Genomic DNA, 21,943 nt, shown 5'->3' on the forward strand with positions numbered 1-21,943 from the left:
CTCATCGTTTTTGTAGCAATTAAAAAATGTATTAATAATTATAAAAATACTATCATGACTAAATGTTTCAAGCCACCATATTGTCCCTGTTAAAGCCAACCTCGGCTAAAAACGTAATCTACGTATCTTATTATCTGTTGTCAAAACATAGCCAAATATATGGAAGCTGCTTGACGTTAGCTGTCGGAAGGGGCAGGTTAGCAATGACAGAATGAGTCGGAGCAGAATGAGCTCATCATCCCGTTTACAACTTCCATAAAAAGCCTGCTGGGTGATGAACAGACACTCTGGTGGCAGACTGAGACGTCTGCCACACAATGTCAAGAGTTCAACTCCAGGTCAGCCCCCCACCCGCCTCCCCCGGCTGTATTTTCTATCACAACACAGAGACGCTATAAAAAAAATGTTTCCTGCGCAGGCGGTGACGTCGAGGCTTATTTATAGCAACAGCCAGCTTAGGATGTTTTTAATAATTCACACGCAAAGCACAAATTCACACTGTGTCATCCTGGTGTCACAGTGCGAATTGGACTCACCTCTTTAATGACTTCATCGGCACATTAAAAACGTCAAAGCCTCCTAAAAATACTCTCCAGTAAACTTGATTAACTCGAGGAGTGTCTGTGCCAGTCACACGAGGCTGTGGTATTCAGTGAAGTGAATAATGGAGAAAGAGACTGACGATACAATGTTATGATAAACCTCCAGTGTGTGAGGTGGTTTGTTCATTTTTGTGCTTTGAGACCAAAATAAGAAGCGTATTGATTCTAGTGTTGTCGTTGTTATGCTTTTATTGTGCTCTACCTGTTCATTTGATAACTCCTGTGGGTCGTCATATTTTTTGGGCATGTCATTTTGGTATTGTCTAATTATGTGAAATTGTAACAATCTTTCGGTAGAGGCTTCAAAATAGTCCTACTAGGTTTTCTGCCCCCCCCCCCCCCTTGTACTGTATAACATGCTTTAATGTAATATTTATAACTGTGCTAAATAAAAATTGAGAATAAACGAGAAATGAGAGTAACATTGTACAGTGAAAAAATTATTTGGCTTTTACGGCTTGTCGACACTACCGCAGATATATTTTTAAGTGGATATTTTTACCTGCATTTAAGAATGCTTATTTGTTTCATAAAAAAGACAAAATTACAACCGCTCAAACAAGAATGCTTCTCCAGTAGGTGGCGATAAAGTCTACTTCAATGATTCATCAGATACCGGAGAAGAACGGTGTGGTCCAAGTCATATCGCCTCTGCATAACGTGGTGACGTGGTGCCGTAATGCTAAGTTTAGCTTCACACTTAGACCTGGCATTGCTATCCACATGCAGAGAATCGGATATATGACCACAGTTGTTGTGTCTGTAAGATACTCATTACACAAAGCAACAGTGGACATGCATGAAGTATACTGTGATGTCATCATAACGCTTCGTTTAACATATATACACGGATACACAGAAACCAGAGTTTTTTTTATATCTGTACTTCCGAACCTTAAAAAGAGTTGAGGCTCAAGTGGGCCTTGGAAAGATACGCATGTAATTAAACAGTTCTAGAAAAAAATCGTACGAACTTGTCTTGTATAACAGGATAAGGCTGAGCTCCATTCTGGCCAGTGTGTGGAATAATATTGATACAGCATCTGCCTTCATTCTTAGATCTTCTACTGTAAGTCTCAAGAGTCTGTGTTGTTGACTCTGAGGGACCTAATGACTTTGCTCTACAGTACTGTGTACTCTTGTGAGTCCCTCGGGAAGCTGTTAACACTTACTCTGTCGAGCTGTTCTTGTGGCTGTGTATTGGAGAGATGCATGGTGGGAGGAGCTGACAGTCTTTGTCCAGTCGTAGCTTCTTGTTGCCGTTGACTGATGACTCAGTGTGGTCAGACTGGGACCATAGACAAACAGGGAACACGCGTTAGGAGATGCAGAGAAAAGTGTTTGCACGTAACAAGGTGGAAAAACATGCAACAAAAATCTCTACACACACCTTGTGTTTCCTTTTGTTCTTGCTGCCATGTTTCTCTGCTGAGACCATCGTGCTCCCAGCTGCTTGTCTCCTGTGTTTACCTTCGTTCTCTCCTCTCTCTGTCCTCCCAGCCAGCCGGGGATTACTCTGCTCTTGCACAGGGGGGTTGTCCAGGACCCCCAGACCCAGGCATGCCTTCTCTCTGTCCCTCGCAGTCGTCCTTTCCCTCTCCCCCAGCCCTAATCTTTCTCTGTCCTCTCTATCCGTCTGCCTCTCTCTCTCTGTTAATCTGTCTCTGTCACCTTGCCTCTCTCTGTCCTGCACCAATCGCTCACTTTCGTCCTCCTGTCTCTCCCCTTTAGTTGCCCTCTGTCTTTCTCTCAGGCCTGGCCACTCTCTGTCTTCCTGCTTCGGTCTCTCTCTCTCTGGCACACCTGTCCTCTCCCCCTGCCTGTCCCTGTCCCTCCCCTCACTCACGTCCCTTTCTGTGAGTCCCACCCGGGGTCTTTCCCCCGAGCCCTGGCCGCCGGGCACCCTGCTGAGCAAACTTAGCTCGATTTTCACCCATAGACTCTGGATCTCCTGGTACTCCCTAAGGGGGGACAGTGGCACCTCGTGCCCCGTGTTGGAAGGTGGTGACATGGACTCAAGGTCCTTACACTGTCCTCCTAACCCTCCAGGATCAGGAACAGAAGGACCAAAGGAACCACTTATCATGCTAATGCTTAGGGAGTTACAGCTATTACTGCTGCCATTGTTTCCACTGCTGATGCTACTATTACTACTGCTGCTACCATTAGTGGTCACATTGCTACTGTCTTTGACTCGCAGCCCTTTCCCTCCAAATGTCCCCAGACTCCCCAAACTGTTGGCAGGGCCAAGGCATGGGAGGAGAGGCGTGTGCATGTGCGTGCTGGACAGAGTCTGCGTGTTAATGGCAGGGCGTGTGGTCTGCGGCAGAGTGGGGGCTTTCAGGGCTTCCTCCGACTCTGAATGGCATTCTGAGGAGGAGGAATCTGTTTCGATAAATTCCCGGGACTTGGGTGTGATTTTGGTGCTGGGCCCTCGGTGTTTCCTCTTATCCTGCTTTACAGATGAAAAACAGTAAAAAAAAAAAAATGGGTCAGAATTATTTATATGAACAAACATGTAAGGAAAATGTGACAAAAACAAAATACACATTAGCTGTGTTCTGTCCACACCATTCACTTTGCTTGCTAAACTATCACCTCTTTAAAAGATCTTCTTTTTTAAATACAAAATTTTGAATGTCAGAGTCTGACAGATGAGTACGGACAGACTTAGGTTTGAGTTTCTTATTTTAAATTCTTTAAACTTTCTATGACATAGTAAATCTTTACTTTGGTGTGTAAAGTATGATACTTGTAAGTCTTTACAGCCCATGTTCCCTGTTTAGCTCAGCTCTAAGGCCCTCACATAATGTACGACTGTACTTGAGGCCTTGGACTCAGAGATAGTATTTCTTAAAAGGATCAGCTCATTACAGATTTATTGACAGTCAGAGTAGTACAAGACTTCTGTTGTGTGTTGGAAACGTCATCACACCCAAATCACAGACATTTTGGTCTGTTCAGAAAAAGGATGTCATTTAAAGTCTCACATATCTGGATAGTTTCAGGGGGAAATCCGGATTTCAGTGCCTGTCTAAAAGCAGCTTATAACCAGTCATCTTCTTGGTAGATAGAGAAGCAACTCTTGCACCATCTTGCTGTTTTCAATTCAAATTGTGAAATGTCCCTGAATTCTTGATATTAGATGTGAACTGATCAAAGAGCTGCAGTGCTGTGTCTGTACAACCATCATGAAAAGACAACTACAGAGGCAGAAGCAGCAAAGAAAGCACCGCAAATGCTCCCAGTCTCCCGCGAAAACCTGCTCGCTTGGCAGCAACAAGGCGACGGGTTTTTCTCAAGCTTTTGGAATCGATCCAGTGCATGTTGCCATCTGCAAAAATCCATTCCCTACAAATGCTACGTTGTGCTTTGTTGAAGAAGAGAAAAGAAAGGAAAAAATGGTCCTGTGCATAATTCTTATTTACACTCCTGGCAGAAGCGTTTCCTTTCTCGAGCAGAAGTCTTCAGCCCCATTTTTTTTTGGGAAGCTGTGCTGACACTAACATTAGCTGTCCTGCCAGCTGGTCTGCACAGCTACAGAGAGACTGGCAGCGAATCAAATGTGGCGACTGCACTCAAAGCACAGGTTGCAGATGTAAGCACTCATCTTGATTTCCAGGTAATTTAGGGAAGGTTATAATTTCTTCAGCAAAAGAGGAGAATTCTCAGCTGGTTCTCACTCAGGTTGCAGAATATGTGTAAAGACTGATAAAGGACAAAAGATGTAAGATGGCAGCCCGTGACCTCAGAACCTTTTTGTCTTTTATTTACTTTCTCCAAAGCAGATTATATGAATGTCGTCCTGGACTGTAAATAAAAAGATGAATGACACGCCTCCACTTTCTCCTACTGTCCAGAAACAAAGTGAAAATATCCGGCATATGAACGCCAGCATCTTGTGCATTTGGAGCCAGAGTCTCCACAGTATTAAGGAATGGAGCTGTGGTAGTGAGGTCCCACTAATACAAACAGTGTAGTCCATCTCAATATACAGTCTATGGTTGTCACGGTGATAACAACTCACACCTCACTGCTGTTGAAGAGGTGGCACATGTCAGGATCTGACACGTTTTTGTTAACCGTGTCTTGGATTATGACAGATGAGCTGCAGTTTGCTAGTTTTGGTTTCACAGAGTCATTAAGATTAAGATGCATTTTATTAGTCCCAAACACATGCACAGGGTTACTCATGCAGGTAGGGAAATTTAATCTCTGCTTTTGACCCTTCTGGTGCAGGACACACAGAGCAATGAGCGACCATTTACGGCGCTCGGGGAGCAGATGTTGGGGGAGTTAGGTGCTTTGCTCAGGGGCACTAGACAGGGTAGGGAGACTCTTGGATTTTTGGGCAGATCAATCCAGGTTCGTCTTTTGTTGTCTCTCCGTGGAGTCGAACCAGAGACGAACCAGAGACCTTCTCTTCCCATAGTCCAAGTTTCTGCCACTAGACCACCGCCTCGCTATAAGTAAATTGTTTCCATATAACAGACAGCTGTTATTGTCCCTCATGCGTATGAACACATTTATATTTATTCTACTTAACACCCTTAAAAATGTTGTTTTTGCAGAACCTTCAGTTTTTCAAATCGTCTTTGTAACCATGCAGCTTGTGATGGGTTTAATCTGTAGCGACAGTGGGAAGAAGTTTCAAATCCACTGCCAAACACATTTCACCTGCTGTTGTCATTTTTATTTGGCAGAATCTTTTTATCATCTTTTTTGTCCTGTCCTTTTCTATAAATGTCTTACTTACACAAAGTCATTTGAGTGTATAAGTGACTTTCTATCTGTCTTTATTCCTTTTCTTTCCTTCTTTCCTTCTTTCTTTCTCCTTCAAACTACCCAATCTTCATAAAACCACTGAGCGTTAACTCGTCGGTTAAAAACGATGGACGATGATTCAGTCCCGTCTCTCTGTCCCTTCTTTTCTCCCTCTCACGCGCTCTCCATAGTTCGATAAAACCAGCCAGTGTTGAGCCATAATAATCATGTAATAATACCGTTTTTATGCTGAGGAGTTTTATGACTTCATGGCAGATCATCCAGAGACTGTAAGATGAAGTAATCATTACAGAATACATGGACAATGTGCTACAAATGTGTGTAGGACTTGCTCTTGAATTGACTTCCAGTGCTTGAGTCATGCACTTCAATTGTATGGAATCACTCCCTTCTCAGAGGCCTGTCCCACCTCCCATAAACTAACCTGGTTTACACTGACGGCAGGTATTGGCACAGGTGTTTGCTGTGGCACTGCTGGTGGAGTCACTGTGTTGTTGTTGGGGTTGGCACCACCGCGAGGCTCTTTCCTGGGGGCAGTTTTCCCACTGGGGGGTTTGCCGCGCGGCCTTGGGGGGTTCTGGTGCTCCAGGGAGGGGGACGGCAACAGGTCCTTCTCTCTCGCTGCAGGGCTGCTGTGGGAGGAAGCACAGCAAGAGGAGGCGTCACAAATCCTGTTAGATTCACCCCTTGAGCAAGGCACTGCTTTGTTGAGCAAAGTTTTACATTGACAAACGGTAGAAGATTGCCTTGGTCAGCTCCAGGGGGCGAATATGTTTAAAAATGAAAAAAATATACAAGACAGCATGAAATAATTGAAAACAGCATGTATTCAGCTGAACTGGGAAGATGCGGAGAGCTTAGAAATGAGGGAAAATAGAGAAAAAGAGAAGTGATTGAGGGAGAAGAGAGTAAAAGAAAAGGGGGAAGTTTGTTCTTTTTTCCTCATTAGCCTAATGTCAAGCTGAGCAGCCTGTTTGGCAAAGCTTCTAGTCAGAGTGAAAATTTTCCCCAACAGATGTGTTCAGAGGCGAGCTGCCAGCATGCTCCAAGATGCACTGGAGCCTCTGTTAGCTCTCAACACTAAGTGACAACCCTGGGTACTAAGGTGTTAAGAGAAACTGCTTCACCACTAACAAAAAACACGTCAGTTACAAAGGACAAAACAAGAACTGAGCTGTTCTCTTCAAAGTATCAGATTGACTTTGCACCTACATCGTCTTAATTGCCTCATTTGTAAGACTGAAAATTATTTAATCTAATCGATTAACAAGAATAAGAGCATTTCCTTTAGATGGAAGATAAAAAGCAACCGATTATTGCTGTAAGCAAAAGATCACCAATAATTTTGCATTAGAAATTAGTATTAAACAATATGTGGTTTTAGGATGCAGCTTTAAGAAAACATTGTTTCCTTCCTGGTGTACCTGTGCTGGTTTACTCTGCTCCATGTCTGGCTCTGATTATCCTCGGCACTGTTTGACCTCTCTGTCCGTCGGGGCTGTTTTTTTCCTGTGGTGGTCCTCCTCGGGGTCGTGACCTCTGGTCCAGACAGCAGGGCCGGTGACAGCCTCATCTTGGACCTCTGACCCTCTCCTGAGGCCTTCTGGCTGAGCTTGGCCTTGGCCTTCTCTCTGCCCGGGCTGCGAAAAGCAAGACATGATTTCTCTTTCATGGGTTTTATGGATGGAGACCAGTCTTTGCATGCTGTTGCCTACATTTTGTTCCACCACCTGTCATTTTGTAACTCGAATTGTGTCATTCACCGAGGAGGCAATGCTTCCATCTGCATTTGTTTGTTTGTTTATTTGTTTGTTAACAGGATTATGCAAAAAATTATTTCCATGACATTTTGTGGAGGAAAGGGTCATGGCCCAAGGAAGAACGTATTCATTTTTGGGGCGATCTTGATCAGGGTGTGATTTTATTTCAGAATTTTCATTGTTATTCAGAGAATAATTCAATTCATTCAGTTGTTATAACTTGGCTGAGGTATTTGCTACTTTACTTGAATAGTTGTTTTGGCAAATATTTCAAGCAAATACCAGAAGGCTCCTCTTGTATCCTTGTGCTCCACTGTTGGTGCAGCTGGAACCGGGGTGCTGATGGATCCACAGGGCTTGGCCTTCGCAGCTGTACCCACTCCTGGTGCTTCACTCCCTGGACCCTGGTTGACGGAGCCTAAGCAGCAGAACATTAGTTCATTAGTTCAGATAAACTTTTTTAAATCTATTCTGTCGATCTTATCTATGACACAAAACACCTTCCCTATCTACCAACCTGTGCCATGAAGTTCTGGCTGAGGGGGAACCAGAGGTTTGGTTTGAGCTTGGACTTTGTTCAACCAGCTGTCCAGCTGCCACTTGTTGGTGGACGGGGGCTCGGGCTAGAAGGAAAAAAAAACCTCTACAGATTACTGAATATTTTATAAGAAAATAAATAAATACACTCTGTAACATATTTGAATCTGGAGTGCCATGTCCTCATAGATTTGACTGTGCGATAACTCAAGGGAACATGCAGTTTCAAGTTGATGCAATCAAAGAAGGAATCAGTTAATGTATTAATACCATATATACCATACCATCATGCTTAGTTTTTGCACACATAGAAATTTGTTTTTAAATCAGCTTGGTTCATTGTTTCTGGTTTTGTTGATTGTTATCATGTTATGGAACCAGTGTGTATGAAACCAGGAAGCATAGATCCATTAAAATACTGTGATAAACAATGTTAGGATTCAGTTTTCATCAGTTGCATTAGAGCATTCAATGGACAGGCAGTCACACTTAAAGTGAAAAGAATAGTGTTAATCAGGACGGATAAACAAGCCAATGAAATCTCTTCAAGAAATGTAACCTAAATTACATACAATATCAATATTTTACTTTTATTAATGGACTGCTGAATTTAATCTCTTCTGTAAAATCAATAAAGCCTTTGACTCACAGAATAAACAAGACTTTGCATGGTGACAGTAATGATTTGTTGTCTCCAAATTAGAGATATATAGATGCAAGTGGCATAATCCATAAATCAGGGTTCATAATGAATATAAACTAATTTCCCTCCTATGTTGTGATGGGAACTTCCTATTCCCTCTGTTAGGTTAAAACTTACTTGAGCCACAGCGTCTACTTAATGATGAAACTGATGCCTAAACAGAAATCGATATATAATACTTTCTATTTATTTCTTCCACAAAAATCCTACCTCTGGTGTGTGTGTGCGTGAGGCCCGGTTGTATTCACTGTCACTGGAGCTGCTCCCTGATTCGTCTGTGTCCGACTCCGAGCTGCTCTCTGATTCACTGCTGCTGTTTCCTGATGCACCACTTTTGTATAGAAAGGAAAATGGAAAAGAGGGAAGGAGGAATACAAAAAAAAGAAAATCAACATGTCAAAATGGAACAAAACTAAACCAGCTTCATTTAGATGTTGTAAAAAGAATATCCATGAACACTGTCACTGTCACTATTTTTGAGGTGACAACAAGTAAGTACATATTCATATGTCCAGACAGGGACACCCACACTCTCAATTGCTTTTTGGTAATTCTAATAATCCACACTGCAGCACTATCTGACTAAACTGAGAAGAAAAGGAATGAACTATGCATATATCAGTATACACAATCAGTCCATATTATGTTTTTCTTTATCCTTCGAATCCCTATAATTCACGACAGGATGTAGTTGATCTGATTTAATCTCGGAATATACAATAAATAAATAAATGATCATCAGATTGCTCGTTCCTAATAACCACTCAAAGGGAGGTCATCCTTCTAATTCACACACTCATAAACTGACTGTAGATCAGTGTCATCCAGCTGAAGGACACTTTGACGTGTGGCCTGGAGGAGACGAGGAAGCACCAACCTTCTGATTAGTGGACGCCAGAGATTCACATATTGTTTTAGCATTTCAAATATTGAGTATTGCCCATGGACTGTGAGAGTTAACTGCAGTCTACTGTTGTTCCATCAACCTTCCATTCTCCAAAACTAAAAACAACAATAGACCCGATGCCTCTTGTCCTTTAATCTGAGCTTTCTACGACCGAAAGGTCTCAGCCACTAGAGTCAATCATTTCTTTCAGAAGAGCTTTGGATGAGAATTGGTCTTTCTTTGACTGTATTTGGACAAGCACAATGCAAAGACATCGCAGATGGATCTACTGTATAGCTATACAAAATGACAACTGCTTCAATACCCCATATAGTGTACATAGTCTTTGTTTGCTGCAGATTCATTTTACTACAAAACAGTACTGTACAGAGAGTACAGTCTGGTAAAGCTTTCTGTATTACAATTGTTTACAACACAACCTGCCAGCAGCTCCAAAAATACCCTTAACACTTTCGTCCATTGGAAAAAACCTAATAAATCTAAATAAACATTTTCACTACAAGTTTCTAGACAAACATTATTACAATATTTTGATCGTATTAGGAGGGAACATTTTATCCCACATTATCAAATAAGCATAAAAAAATGACTTATTTACACAAACTATAGCCAATATCATTGAGTCCTTGAATTTAATTAAAGAAACACCCTACAGTTGTAAATATATAGAAAAACCAGCCTTGTCTCCTGATTCAGTGAAAATTAGAAAGCAACTGACGGAATTTAATAAACTGCTTTTAATGAATGCATGAACACGGCACTTTGAACCAGTTCAATCATCTCATGCTCTCTGGTGCTTTGGTTGGCCTTCGGTTGGTGATCATCCATCCTTCCGCAGCACTTTGAAATGGCCTCCTAGAGGCAACACAATCGCTCATCCTCACGAACTCAGGAATACACACATACACGATCGCACACAAAGACATTGCAATTATGTGTAGGTCTCTGTTTGTGTTACTGTGTCTGATGGTCGTGTGTGAGAGTGAGAGAGAGCGTGCACGTAATTTCAGTTCAAGGCTGCCGTCACAGCAGACACCAATCTGTGTGAGCAGTCAAGCAGCAAATCCATCAACTGTTCCTCGGGCAACACACACACAAGCAAACGCACACACATTTGCACGCACAAACTCACACACATAAAGACAAAAATACAGACAGACACACAAACACAGTGACAGATACTGTATGAATGCAGTCTCTGGCCTGTTTCTCTCATTACTCATCTCTTCTCTTTATCTCTCCTTTGATTTCAATTAAATGTTCACCTCACTTTGCTCCATTAACATCACAGTTGAAACAGTATTGGCAACGTGATGAGTCAAACTCCCTGTTTACATGGTGTGTGTTTGTGTTTCACTTTTGTGTAGGCCGTCCTCCATTTAATCACTGCTGTGTGTTTGGAAACATAGTGACACAGCTTCAGGAACTCTTAAGAACTCAAAATAAAAAAAGCTGGCTGGGAAAGCAACACCACGACAAAAGCAAGCAAGGCCAGAGATTTGATTCCCATAAAAGTGACTTATCAATCATGACATTCAGCTTTCTCTCCAGAAAGGAAACATTGAATATGTGTGTTCCACATCATTTCATAATAACCACAGCAGTGGCGTGTCGTCATGGCAAAGAGTCAAGAAGTCAACTATGGACGATACCGAAGTGGAAGGGATATCTCCTCTTACATAATAAGAGATCATTGTTTAAGTTGTATTCGTATTAAGTGGGTATGTGAAGGTATTTTTGTTAATCAATCTGTTTTGTTCAGCATCATTTTGACCAGCCTTTAACCCCTTACAGCCTGAATTAATATCCAATTATATAAAAATATATATATTATTTGTGTTTTTGGCTATCACACAGATGCTAAATTAAGTGGAGATTGTTAATTTCAATATAGCATATACAGTAGATATACAATTAAGGTATGAGGCATATTAGCGACATTATGCATAATGGGGCATAAACTTAATTTAACACATTCCAAGATTGTGCCTGATAGTATTTGCACCATCAGGCACAATCTTCACCTGGGCGGCATAAAGCCGGAATTGGGTTTGAGGAAAATTCGCGACATAATTTCTCTTTATGTGCTATGTACTGCTTCTACCTGCGTTGGATGAGCCTGCAATTTTATCCTAAAATCTTAAGCGTATAAAAACAAACCCTTTTACATGAAATACTGACAGGCTGTCCTAAACATGACAAATCTGACGTCCATCTTGCAAAATTACAGTCTGCAGTATGTAAGTCTTCTCACTTGCTTTTGGCCTGCTAGTTTCCATTTAGTTTCCCTGGTGTCTAGCAGCAGACTAGGGATCTGACTCTGCTATCGTGGGCCACCTGCTCAGCCTATGCTGATGCAAGCCTCCTGTCCTGCCCCCTCCGGGGAACCTCCACCACAGCCTCAGAAGAGACACCATCTTAAATTCCATCTTGAGTTTATTGCTTACTTTGTCTGACATTACTTACTGGGCGGGTAGTGTGGAGTGGGGGTTTATCAGAGGCTTTTTGCCAACAACAGCTGACTGATACTGAAAATGAGATTGAGACTGGTGAGGAGGAACCAGGACAGTAAAGCTGTGGGCCGTACAGTAAAACATTAAGATGTAAAGATGGGATGAAGTCTGAAGAATGCTGGTTAAGAATCACTGAGATGTGATGTTTCTCGGATCAGGATTGTCAAACATTGTTTCAGTCTTTCACAGTGAACAGTCCGTTCATACATGGATTACTGGAGGACTGCAGATAGACTCTGTGACAGCAGAGACATGTTGGACTTCTGTCTACATCAGTTGTGTGTCCCCCTCTGCCATTAAAGTATCTTTGGATGTGTGGGTAGAAAGGAGTCCTGTGAATCAGCAGCAGCTCTCTGATGTAGAGAAGACTCATTACGTTTCCTGACTCAACAGACTTTGACACAATTGCAATAAATAATAGTTTATATTCTAAGAAACTGACAATTTTGATTGCATTTCTGTCCTTTATTTTAATGCGCATTTCCAATGTGTACATTTAAAAAGTGTAGAAATGCCAGAAATTTTAAATAAAGTAAGAGAAAAAATACTTGAAAATCCAATATAAATAAACCATCCATTAAACTGCCAAAGTTTCAAACTGCATCGCAACCCCCCCAAGGTTATTATCACCCTCAAGTATTCAAGATAATATTTCAGAGGAAAAATGTCCTCAAAGGTAGTGACCGTCCTGGGTTCATATCTTTCAGACAAAGGCATGAACTAAAACAGAGAAATAAAAAAGGTTCTGGGATTCTCATTGACTAAATCCAGATTGATTGGGAGGGGAGTTGCAGCCAGTGCAGCCAGTTAATCACAGATACAGTCCAACTGCTTCTTGATTTAGGTTGTTCTTTTATCCAGAGCCTTTTCTTGTTTGACGTGTGCCTGCTTTTTAACACTGATCACTTCCCCCGGTGGCCTAGCCCACATTGTCGATGAGACATTGGCAAGAAATCAAAGTGAGTGCAAACAACAGCTGCGTGTGTGTGCTCTGTAGAAGTGTGTTGTTCTCACTCGTCTTTACTGCTCGTAACACTGGATAAGATCTGGGCTTTTGAGTGTGCTGGACTTAAATGACCCCCGAGCCCAGCACCCAAGGCCATGCAAGGGAAAAGGAATGAATTCTGCTGTTTGATTATTGGATGTTTACTAAATAAAATGTTTCCTTTTCTCCACGAGAGAACATCTCCAATGGGTTGTACATAATAGACAAAATCGTTCACAGGGACATTTAATAAATTTGATGGTTGCCTTTTTATGGCGTTTCATATCATCCCTTCATTTGCCAAAAGATCAAATTGACTGGAAGCACAAGACGAGTCTACATTCCCCACACTGATATGTTTGTGTTTTTTGTTTGAACAGCGGCTTGTGAAGTTACAGGAAAGCCTGAGTGTCTTTTCTTCTCAATGGGATTTTCAGTTGAGTGCTCTCTAGCCTATTTTATTCTGGCAACATAAACAGTGTGAGCTGGAGGAACCAGATGAAAGGAGATGAATATGTGTATGAGAGCATTACATCTGGCTCGCCTTCCTCCTCTTCTCTCTTAACCCTCAGGAATCAGCCATCAGCCGTCGGAAATAATTTCATACCGAAGTCAGTGCCAAATTAAAATGCAATGCTAGATGGTGGAGAGTGACAGAGTAGATTTAGAAAAATACAAATTATACGGTACTTTGTAAAGGTTAAAACAACTGAACATCACATTTTGAAATGGCTTATTATTTAGAATATTGTTTAATACAGGTAATTTTCCTGTATGTTAATTGTTAGTTTGTCTATTTTCCATTTTTTGTTTCATATATTTTAACATATCATTTTGAAGGCATATACTTATGTTTTACATTTATTTACATCACAGTTCTCATTATCCACCATATTTTCTTGTAATCCTTCTTTTCCAATAGTAACTTGTGTTTCCTCATGTTTATCTCCTTTCAGCCCCATGTAACAAGGCAGAACATAGAAATAAAAGAAACAATATACACAGTATATATTAAAGACCATCCCCTCTTCACTGTTTCATACAGGTGTCTACCTGTTCTTTCCATATCGTACACATCAATACAAATATTTAGCTTATTTAGTGCACAGAGCCTCCACTCTATTTATTCTATGTATGCCTGTGTCAGTGTTGCATAAGTAACACAGATAAGACTTACGAAATAGCCTTTGTCAGATCTCCGGGCTCCAGCAGAGGCTTTGTTGTCTGTGTGTTTATTTGTGTGATAAAATCACAAGCACAACAGGGGAAATGAAAGCCTTACAACCCCGACAAAATGATCTGTTGGTTTGATGTGTCCAGTGGGCCTCACAAGATCCACACAACACCCACATACTCACAGGCAGCAGCTAAGCTACAGCGGCTATCCTTCCGTCTACAGCGACTTTACAAAGCCGACATTATTCGTGGTTTGAACCTTTGACGAGGTCAAGAGGAGAACTGGCTCTGTGAGCGAATAATGTGTTTTTACATTACATAAGAGACATGTTATCTGTTGTGTGGATACGAGTCAATTCAGTCATCTTATCAGTAACATGAAAATCACTTAGACTAAATTGTCTTGGTTGACAAGCTGAATATAGAGAGCTCTTAACGATTCAAGCACAGTGTCTGTACAGCATGACACATCTACATTTCTGAACTGTCCAAATCCGTGTTTACTAGTTTAACAGTGGAAAACAAGGCCCTGCTTGGTCTCTTCATTAATAACCAAAGTGCATCTTCCATTGCTTTTGATGCAATCACACAATGATTGTTATTATGACAGATTAACCAGGTAGCAAGAGAGAAATCTTCCCTGTACAAGGAGCAAATATATATAAAATGTCTACTGTACCAGTATCATCATGATTGGTCAAATAATTTGCCAATTTAACTCATCATTTCTTCTGCATGTCCCTTTGTGTGTCACAAGTAGAAGTTAAACATGTTATGCATCCATGTATGTGCATATTGCTATCTTGATGACATGACATAATTAACACTCTAATGCTGCAGCACTGACTTCAGATCAGGGGTTTGTTGGTTGGTCACACAATCCCTTTTCATGTGCCTAAATATTGTAATGCACCAACAATGCACCTGAACCCACACCTTCTTTTTAAAACCATCACAATGGGGTTGGATCACACTTTGAACGATATCAATATACACTAAATATTATCATCAATATTAAAATCAATGATATAAACTACATATAAATATAAACTTATCTTAGTCATAGAATTGATAAACAAATTAAGCCATAGTTTTCTTTAAAGAAATTAAGTAATGGACCTTAGAGCTACTTAATTAAAAAACATTTTTCAAAACAATGTATGACTATGTGCAAGGCACACCAAAAAAAATTGTGTAATGTCTACAGTGAATAGATCTGCAAAATGATGTGTATTTCGATTGGCTTTCAATATCCACGTGTGGCTGTTAAAGCATGACTCCTGTGTAATGTCTATGTTAAGGGTTGTCAAACCACTTAGTTAAGGTTAAAGAAAAATCATGGTTTTGGTTTAATGCTGTAAATAGGTCAGTAAAAACATAAAACTGGACCATGTTTACTTACAGGTCCTGTAATTGATATGCCCACCATTAACCCTGACCAGCGCATGCAGAGATTACATGTCTGTGAAAACGTACAAGACCAAACCAATTAGCACGAGATGAATGTTATTTTAAAACCAATCAATTGAATTTTTCCGCATACACTGTAGTCTATGGTCACCTTTATTTTCAGCATCTTCCACTCGCCCGATCTAATCAGTCTTCAATTAATTTCAATTTAACTTCAAAGGAACTGAATTTAATTGAATACATCCCACAGGCCCTGTTAGCACATTATGGCTGATCTTTACCCTTCGTTCTGCTCCTCCCTCCAGACCTCAGCCAACGGTTTAGTCAGCAGAATCAACTGGAGTGTGTGTATATAACCTGTGTGTATCCACTGCATCCTGCAGACTCCCACCCATCTCAAAAACGTCTTATCTTCAATTATTCTTGCTATATATCTGATGATATATTTCACTAAATAATGATCTCATAAAATAACCATTTTTATGATAGGAATAATTCAATCAAGCAGAGCAAATGGTATAAGGTTTTTTGGGGCATTAAATGTGAACACTGTAGTTATAATTACAGAGCTGCAGCTACAATCTGCCTTAATGTCTGACAATCTGGGGAATCTGAAACATCCTCAGTTTTTTTATTTTGTTTTCCACTCTATGTGCTCTTATAAACCCAGGGTTCATTTGTGTTAGGGTTCAGTTTAGACTGTCAACAATAATTGAACAACAGTGATTGAACATAAAAAAGGACAATCAACAAGACAATAGACTGTTACAGCCTTTTTTTTTTCTCCTCCCAATCGCTTCTGCTGGAAAACTGAATTGATTAGCCTCTACAGGCAATGGGGTGTATGGCTTTGAGCCAGACGGGCTACAGCTCAGCTTAACCACAGCCAGCAGAGTGGCAGAGTGTGACACAGAGGGATCATGAAAAACAGGTAAATATAGGCTCTAAAAATAGCTGAAGAAGTCAGTGAAAATATGCAGAATCCTAACGGTAAGACGTTCACTGTGAAGTGCAGTGTGGAGGCCATCTGGGCTCAGTTCATCTGTCATCTTATCATTTGCCTTCAGCTCGCTGCTTCTGCCCTCCACTTGGCAGGGCTCCCCGCTGCACAGCTGGCTTTACAATCTCTCTCTCTGTCTCTCTCCATCACTCACAAGTGTGTGTCAACTGCAGCGGTTGTGTGTGTGTGTGCGTGTGTGTGTGTTTGTGTGTGTGTTTGCAGGCATATTTGCATGCATGGTTGTTTATCTGACTCGAGGGGTGAGTGTATGATATTTCGACCCATTTGACAGGATTTATAAATTATTGCATGTCCTTTACTGAGATCGAACAACGATTCAAATCTATTTGACCCCCTGACATTGGAGCACAAATGTAATAAAAATACCATTTGCCATTCATAAGTCCATTGATTTTTGTATATTGCAATGTCGACGAATGCATGTATGTTTTTGTGTGGTAGTGTGTTTGCTGTTGGGTTTGGATTTTGTGGAAAGTTTAATTTTGTGTGCAGTTTACCATTATGAGTTATTTTAAATATTATTCATGTCATATTCTTTCCTAATAAATCCCATTATCCACATCCCCCCCCACACACACATACACACACATCACATGTAATACTAATATTGCATCTCATGTTTGAGGCTCACAGGACATTTCTTGTGGTTGTAGTTCCAAGTTAGTCATATAGTATGAAGTCTGAAAAATAAAAGTTTCCACCTTTTCAAAAGCACAGCTGCCGATGGATTCCAGCATTCAGAGATGTGTGCATGAGTGTGTATTTTGTGTGTGGGTTTGCCTGGGGCAGTACTGTGGGGAAGGCTATAACCGGTTTCCATTCCTCCATATGTAGTGTTATGCTCCCTGGCAGCAGCAGGGTTTGAAAAAGCGTTTCACATCTGAATTCATGTCTCATTTGATAGACTTGACTGGAGCAGGGTGCACATGCACTGTTTAACCTGTTTCTTTAACCTGCCGACATGTTTGTGTCAGTGATCATGAATGGGATCATCATCTCTGATGGGTTACATCACAGGATGAGTGAAGTGAGCCTACAGATTTCTGTCTCAGCTGGGTTGCATTCATAAAGTTAAATTAATGAGGAGAAATCACTTAATACCATTATTAATGGCTGTTAATACCATGTAAGATGGTTGTCATTGTACTAAAAAGTGAAAACCATACTCTAACTTCATTTCATACCTGTGGTGTTTTGGGATTATCACCATGGCCTGCTTGGAAAAAGACTCTGAGGTGGAAGTCATCAAGTTCCCCCGACCAACCAAACCGAAATACAGACGTAAACATCCAGAGGTTGGGGAAAACACCTGCTAACATTAAAGGCTTAATCTCTACCAGCAAGATTTCAGGATAGCAATACATTGTTGGTGATCTCTGACTTGCTAATCTGTTTCTCTGACCAATAGCCAACTTAACATTAATGGCCTTTTGGAACAGACACAAAGAGTCCAAAACAGAGAGAGCTATGGGAGCTTACCAGCTGTGTTGTAATAAATTATTTTAAAGGAGACAAATTATCCACAAATTAAACTCACATTAAACTCACATTGTCGCTTTAAGTTTCCTTCCTGTAAATAAGGTTCAATTCAACATTCCAGACTAGGAAAGTGTTATTTATCTGAAAGCACTGATATGTGTCTGATACGTCTGACTTGGCACCAAAAAGTAGGAGTGCTGCCAGTTCAATGATGACATTTAATAGATGTGCTTTACTGAACAAGCACACTATTTGTAATCCACACATGTCCACCTCTGCAATAAAGCAACATCCACTCATCATTATTACACTATACAAGTGTCACTCCTGTATAGTCCCCCTTAATTGTGTTTTTAGCAAAAAAATTCTTGTTAGGTGGTATTCCTCAAAAGCGTAGTCATCATTTGTGTCTTTTATTTAGTTTTCGTTGTTTTTTAAGACAGCAACTAAGTGTCCGTGTCCATCCACTTGCATCTTTTCCTCGACTTTGTATACACTCACACTGACAGGTACTTTGGGTTCACTCCTTCAGAGAAGCAACATATCAACATATCAGCTTTTCAAATGTTGTTTTTATTCTCTCTCATTTAATATTAATATTAAATTTTTTTTGATTTAAGCATCACCTTCTATCAAGTTTGTTGTCTAAGCTGAGAAAAAAGTTAGTTTGCTCATTCATTGGTTAGTATGTCATAACTGGGACCCAGAGACCTCATAGGTGTGTTTTTGTTAAGACAATGGCAGGTGAATTAACCAATCACGTTTGATTTATTGTAGGTAGGACCTCAAATCACTGCCCTCGGCCTTCCCTTCCTGAAAGCCCAAGGCCACAGCTGTCTCACAGGGTTTAGCTTTTATCAGTCCAGGGGTTTAAGCTCCTCAGCAGATCAGTGACTTCACTCATTCGGTCAGACAGACGGCAAGATGGCAACATAATAAGATGGGAGATGGCAGGGTAGAGAGAAAGATAGGTCAGACAGCAAACTGACAGGGTTAATAACAGAATGTAAATTGCTCTGAAGCTCTGCTTTAACACGATTTGGACTTGACAACATTATACAATTAAACCAAGTTTGCCTCAGGCTGGTTATTGAAAGAAGTGAAGAATAAGTTCACCAACTTTTTGTAGTGGAGTGTGCATGATATTATATTAACACCTTGGAACACTTTTATGAAAACCCCTTTTCATTCTTTGGATCTGTGGACTTTTATCGAATACAATTATTTTTGCAATGGTGGTTAATCTGAATGAATTGCATTGGCTCTAGCAAATCATTGAATTAAAACATTGTTTTGTGAAAAATTAATGAGTAGTTGAATGCATCTCTTCTGAGATATATTATAATGATACTATTCCCTGACACCCCCATTTCCCCCCTTCCTGGTGTTTCTTCCTCCCCAATTTGTGTGTGTGTGTGTGTGTGTGTGTGTGTCTACCTGGCACAGCAATTCAGTTTGTCCCACCTGTCAATTTATCTACACACACCTTATCAGTTCATCAACTCCACCTGAAACCAGCAGGAAAAAGACCAGCTCCTTCTCTCCACTTATCCCCAGTTTTCTCAGTGTCTTCCTGAGGGACACTAATTACGACTAGCCTACCTAGTTCTTGTTAATGAGTCTCCCTGCGCCACATATCAACCTTCCTGCATTTCTTTGTTCAGTTCCTCATGTGTGTCCTGTCCCTGAAAGTCTTAACCCCAGCCTGCTACACGCCATTATCCGTCCTGGCTTCCGATCCGGATTCACGACCGTTTGAAAGTATTTGCAATAAACATACCTGTTTAAACTTTTACCTCATCTATATGTCCAAGTTCTATGCTCGGTTATTAAATCACTACATCCAGTGTAACCCTCACCACTGTGAACTCCAGTAGAACTTCTTTTATTTGAATAAAAAGATAAATCCATATATCACCTTGCGGTTTCACCCACCAAGGTAAGTAATATGAAAGATGCACGTAGTACATAATGAAGAAAATACAGGGAAGCAGGTAAAGATTTTACAGATTACAGAGCAGTAATATAAAGATGATACACTGCAGTGGGATGGATAGGGTGGGTGGTGGTGTGAGTGTGTATGTGTGGCAGCAGAATAACGATTGGTATGTGGGTGAGATTGTCAGAGCAAGGATTTGAAAAAAAAAGCGTGTGTCTTCATGGAGTGTGGGTGCGAGAGGATGTGTATGAATGTGTGTGTGTGTGTGTGTTTGTGTGTGTTGCTTTCCACGGGGGATATAGCCAGTAGATCGCTCGCAGCATCTCTAGTCCCACCGTCCCTGTAGATGTGAGTATGTGTAAGTGTGTGTGTGGTGTTCAGTAGATTGGGCTGCAGAGTGAATGGGCTCATTAGTGGTAGCAGAGTAACACATGGCCTGGGGCACACACAGACGCAAGACACACACACACACTCTCTCTCGTTCTCTCTCTCTCTCACACACACACACACATACACTCGCACACGGAGTCACACTCCAGACTTGCATGCTAATGCCCTCAGTCTGTGAACACAACGAGCTTCATTTATAAAAGATTCTTATATTCTTCTGCACCAGGCTGAGCTTTACAACACATACCAAGCAAAAGACCAACTTATGAAAAATGTATCTCGGTGCCAAAATCAGCTGTTTACACAAATTCTCTCCAATGTTCTGTGATGTTACAAACGCAACTAACATCTCTGCTAATGATTAATTAGATGACATGTTCCCCCAAGATGTTAACACTCGACAAGATGACAATAATGGGCAGCCCACGCATCACTGAATGATAAATGGGAAATTGTTTGATATTATGGAAATGGGATGTATCGCTTCTAGAAATGACAGAAGCGAAAAAGTTATTATTGACGATTGTTCATGTGGTGTGTTTCCTGCCAATTAGATTAATCTTAGTCCAAATTACAAATCAGAGGGCGCAGGAGGGGATCGTACCTGATGTCATAATTAGTCAAATGAGATGATGGAAAAACAAGCAGACACACACTGCTCCGAAGGAAGCTGGAGTCACCAGTGATGATTAAACCTCATTATATAAACACAACATAAGCCTCTAATTCTATTTTCACTGACATCACAACACCGTGTAGGAAAGGCCTTCAAATGTAAAGAAAAGCAAAAGAAAATCAGATTGCCACCTTACACTGCTAGCTACATTTTTCAGACACTTGACAGCAAAACAATGGAAGCAAGTCTTCCAGCAAACACAGCGGTAGCTGCTGCCTCAAGCTGAGGAGGAATGATTGACACTTTCAAATGAGAGGAGCAGAGGAACGATGCTGATGAATTCTTAAACGTTTCTTTTTCGCTGCTGTCATTGACCAACAGACGTGGTAATTTATCATTCAATCCATTTAAAATACCTCTCAGTGAGGTTGACCAGATGAACAACTGTATGAAATTCATTTGTGAATCTATAACATGGCGATTTAATATATATATATATATTTTTTTATTTTTATTTTATATCATCCTGAGTTATGGCTACTTTGACTTTTTTATTATATTTATAACCAGGAGAATAACAACATCTCAGCAATTCTGTATGTGAATATGCAGTATTCCTGTAGATGAAGGACAAGAGTTCGGGACTGGAAGTTTGACCAATCATGTTTGAGCAGAGTTATATGCATTAAAATGCAAACAGCTGTTAATAGAGATTAGCCTCACTGTTGTCTGGACCTCTACATCCACATAATATATCACTAGTTCTGTTTTGTGAGGAGAGTCATTCCTATTGTATGATAAAAGAAACTAGTTGGTATTGAGAATTGAAGGGGAGTTTTGGCCCGGAGATATGCTTTATACACTGTAAGCCCCAAACTATTGGCCGTTCCACCCGAAGGCTAATTCACTGACAGACTAAGCCGATGTGCTCTGAGATTGGTGTTGTATTTGTGTCACTAAATGTCAAGTCTCAAATTCTCTGTGCACGAGTCCGAGTCAAGTTCCCTTTCACTGAGTAAGAATCTGAGTCATCAAGGTTGAATTTGATGTAAACTCTGGAAAAGCATGATGCTAGAACAGAGCATCTCTGTAGGCAGCTCAGCAGTTACTGCTAAATCCA

General features: G+C 40.7%; 1 protein-coding gene across 1 annotated transcript in view; it reads right to left on the reverse strand.

The window, feature by feature from the left end:
• Window positions 1-21,943, reverse strand: part of aff2 (AF4/FMR2 family, member 2) — a 145,914-nt gene that overhangs the window by 17,677 nt on the left and 106,294 nt on the right. Inside the window, exons 11-17 of the mRNA XM_062393311.1 lie at window positions 8,598-8,718; window positions 7,665-7,770; window positions 7,430-7,565; window positions 6,812-7,027; window positions 5,812-6,019; window positions 1,993-3,054; window positions 1,775-1,890 (exon numbers count right to left, since the gene is read on the reverse strand). Coding sequence (XP_062249295.1) covers window positions 1,775-1,890; window positions 1,993-3,054; window positions 5,812-6,019; window positions 6,812-7,027; window positions 7,430-7,565; window positions 7,665-7,770; window positions 8,598-8,718 — 1,965 coding nt within the window. The remainder of the gene's footprint in view (window positions 1-1,774; window positions 1,891-1,992; window positions 3,055-5,811; window positions 6,020-6,811; window positions 7,028-7,429; window positions 7,566-7,664; window positions 7,771-8,597; window positions 8,719-21,943) is intronic.

The sequence above is a fragment of the Platichthys flesus genome, chromosome 8, assembly GCF_949316205.1.
Source record: "Platichthys flesus chromosome 8, fPlaFle2.1, whole genome shotgun sequence".
Classification (NCBI taxonomy): domain Eukaryota; kingdom Metazoa; phylum Chordata; class Actinopteri; order Pleuronectiformes; family Pleuronectidae; genus Platichthys; species Platichthys flesus.